General features: G+C 37.4%; 1 protein-coding gene across 1 annotated transcript in view; it reads left to right on the plus strand.

The window, feature by feature from the left end:
- Positions 1-2,650: 2,650 nt before the first annotated feature.
- CBG15951 overlaps positions 2,651-3,008 on the plus strand; it is a gene marked incomplete at both ends in the record, with an annotated part of 1,325 nt that continues 967 nt past the window's right edge. The window contains 2 exons of the mRNA XM_002643308.1: positions 2,651-2,754; positions 2,797-2,905. Coding sequence (XP_002643354.1) covers positions 2,651-2,754; positions 2,797-2,905 — 213 coding nt within the window. The remainder of the gene's footprint in view (positions 2,755-2,796; positions 2,906-3,008) is intronic.

Raw genomic sequence — 3,008 nt, forward strand, 5'->3', positions numbered from 1 at the left:
TTCTATTAGAGGTTTTACGGTAAATGGAAAATTTTACTTTCACAGATTTTTTCAAAAAATCCTAGTTTTCCACAGGTGATTCGTGATTGACCAATTACAGAGATAGGGCTATAAACGACCAATTACTTATCTACCGCGAACGAGAGGCTCTGCACCTGATCATTCGCGAGCACCTTGCGTATCATCACGACTGGCCCTTTAAAAGGACAATAAATGACCAATCGCGAAACAATTCTTGTTTTCTATTTTGCGGACTTCCTTTCCCTATTTTGGGTATTTTATTTCGTTTTTCGCCGTTTTCGATGCAGTTTTTGTCCGTAAATCATTATTAAACATTTGAAAACATACTAGAATACTGTATAATCATGTATTTCTCGTTTTTATTTTTAGAAAAAGAGGAAAATTGACCGGAATTCGGAAGTTGGAAATTAGAAGTCGGAACTTCCAAAAAATCTAGAGATAACAGTGCTATCGTACTGTAAAAATGTAAGAATCGCTCGAACTAGCAGTGAGTAGATTCGATTAATGGCTATAAAATCTATATGAATTGTTTCAGTTCCCTAGCCGTTATCCTACAGCGTCTTCTTCTTTTTCTTCTCCCCAACTTGGACCGTCATCGAAAAAGACGAAAACGGACATTACGAAAAGCTCCGGCGCCGCTCCAGCCGGCGCTCTCGCGATTGGTCTGTAAATGGCCTGCGGCAGGCATGTTCCGATGTACCCATGACGTCTCTCCGCGAACAATTTCACCTATTTTAGACGCTGAGCGAAACACCTGTGTCCGCTTTTTGTCGATTTCTGAAGAACATCCATTTTTTTCTGTTTTTGTATTAAAACGGTGAATAGGCAGGCGTTCTTCGAAAAACGGCACAAACTAGGAATTTTTAGAAATTCTGTGAATGGATAATTTTCATTCTAGGTTTGTTTCATAACCTCCACATTTTCACAGCCGAGCTTCAGACTTATGGTCAAAATCAACTGAAAAAAAAACACGTTTTTGCATATACTTTTAGCCAGCACTGTACATAATCTAGGGAAACATTTCAGAGTTGTTCAAATTGTTGTCTGAAAAAATACCGAACATTTCATTTTTGAAATTCCATACAGAATCGAAATTATCGACGGATATTTGGGACCATAGCGAATCAAAGGTTAAGAGTAAATTAGATTTTACAGAATTTGTTTCGAGGGTTACGGTATGTATTTTCGACTTTGTACAGAATTAATGTGCACATTGCTAGTGCGCCGTTTGCATATTGACAACGTTTGCATATGAATGAAATTTTGAAAACACTATTTTTAAAGTCTGTGAAAGAACTGGAAGACATTTTATTTGAAAGCAATTATATCCATAATCTTAGTTTTTGAAAAAATTGAAGCTTGAAGAAACAGAAATCCATTTCAGAAGGTTTTTTTTCTCCAAATCTGCATGTTCGATTCGGTAAAAAACAAAAAGTTTATAAATTGGAAGAATATCTAATAAATGGTTTTGGGATAGGTTTCATACATTATTATCACCATAGTAATCCTCCCAAATTGACGTATCCAGGTTCCAAAAAATATTCAGTTTTTTGATTTCTCTGGAAAGTATCAATTAATACTGTTTTGCTGGTTTTGAAACTTAAGCTATTCCGAATCGGAAACCACGAATAAATTGCCTAGCTGTCTGGGAATCGTATTCAGGTAGACAAGTGTGTGCCACTACAATAACTAATTTTTGCTCAACCTGAAACAGAAAGTTTATTATAATTAATCAATTCTGAAAACTCGCTTGAAAATGGCCCGGGTTGGTGGTTTTTCCATAAATGCTAAATGTGGCACTGTTGCCAGCGGATGAGCCGTTTTTCAGAGAGATCATGTGGGAGCTGAAAACGCAAGGTTATACAAAAAAAAATTGACTGCCTTACCTGCTTTCATCCTCATATTCTCGAATTCCAATTTTGAAGGTGAATTCTCGAGAACACTTTAGCTCTCCTTCCACGAAAACTTCCGTTTGAGCGGACGATAATACCAATATGATTAGTAAGAGAATGGGAGCCAAAAATTGAATTCTCATAGCTAATTTTTGAATATCGGGTTATGAATGATTTTCTTTTGTGAGCACCGACTATTTATAGTAATTTTGGAAGAGGAGAGGCGGAGCCTGAGTATCGTGGGTGTCACCTGCATTCCTAGAAAAAAAATTTAAAAACCCTATTAAGCCTGACGATAGAGTGGGAACAATGAAGATAGTTCCGTGAAGCCCTCACGGAAAAATCGTTTTCTCGAACCATTACAACCACTTTTCAAAATAGCATATGAACCGGAGAGAACATTAGAGAGCATAAGAGCGTTTTGACTAAGTGGTTCGTCGGGCCGAGGGTACGATGAATTCGAACTTTCCCGAAATCGAACTCGTTCGAATTAGAACTGTCCCTTTTTCGAATACGCCCAGAACAGAACAAGAACAGAATCGAACTGCTACGAATTCGAACTATGCGGTGTCGAACTGTCCCGGATTGGAACTCTGTTAGCAACAGGGCGCGCTTGCTTTCTTAATTATTTTTGTCAACAAATTTTGCATGTTTTCTCCAGAAAAGAACTTTTTCATTTATTTTGGATGTTTTGCGGATTTCTCTTCCCGTTTCGAGAATATAAACTTTTACAGAAAATGGCTCCTCGTAAAAACAAGCCGATCGTCCAAGTTCAAGGATATGCAATGCGATTCAAAAAAATGAACAAAAATGGAACAGAGCTTTTTTACTGTGTCGAGCGGTAAAAAATTGCAGCTTTACTATAAAACAATATTTTTCCCAGAGAAAGACGAGCTCGATGTGATGCAGCTTATCATTTCGACAGAATGAACAACACGCTCACTGTTAAAAATCAGCATGCGAGACACGACGAGGATTTTGTCAGAAGTGAAGTTAGTAGTGAAGTTAGCATACAAAGATGGATTGGAACGAGTTGAAACTAAATCCGAATTTCCAGGTCTGTTTCTACTCTTGAACACCTAAATTGATTTTTTA

This window comes from Caenorhabditis briggsae (genome assembly GCF_000004555.2).
Source record: "Caenorhabditis briggsae complete genome, chrX, whole genome shotgun sequence".
In the NCBI taxonomy this organism is placed as follows: domain Eukaryota; kingdom Metazoa; phylum Nematoda; class Chromadorea; order Rhabditida; family Rhabditidae; genus Caenorhabditis; species Caenorhabditis briggsae.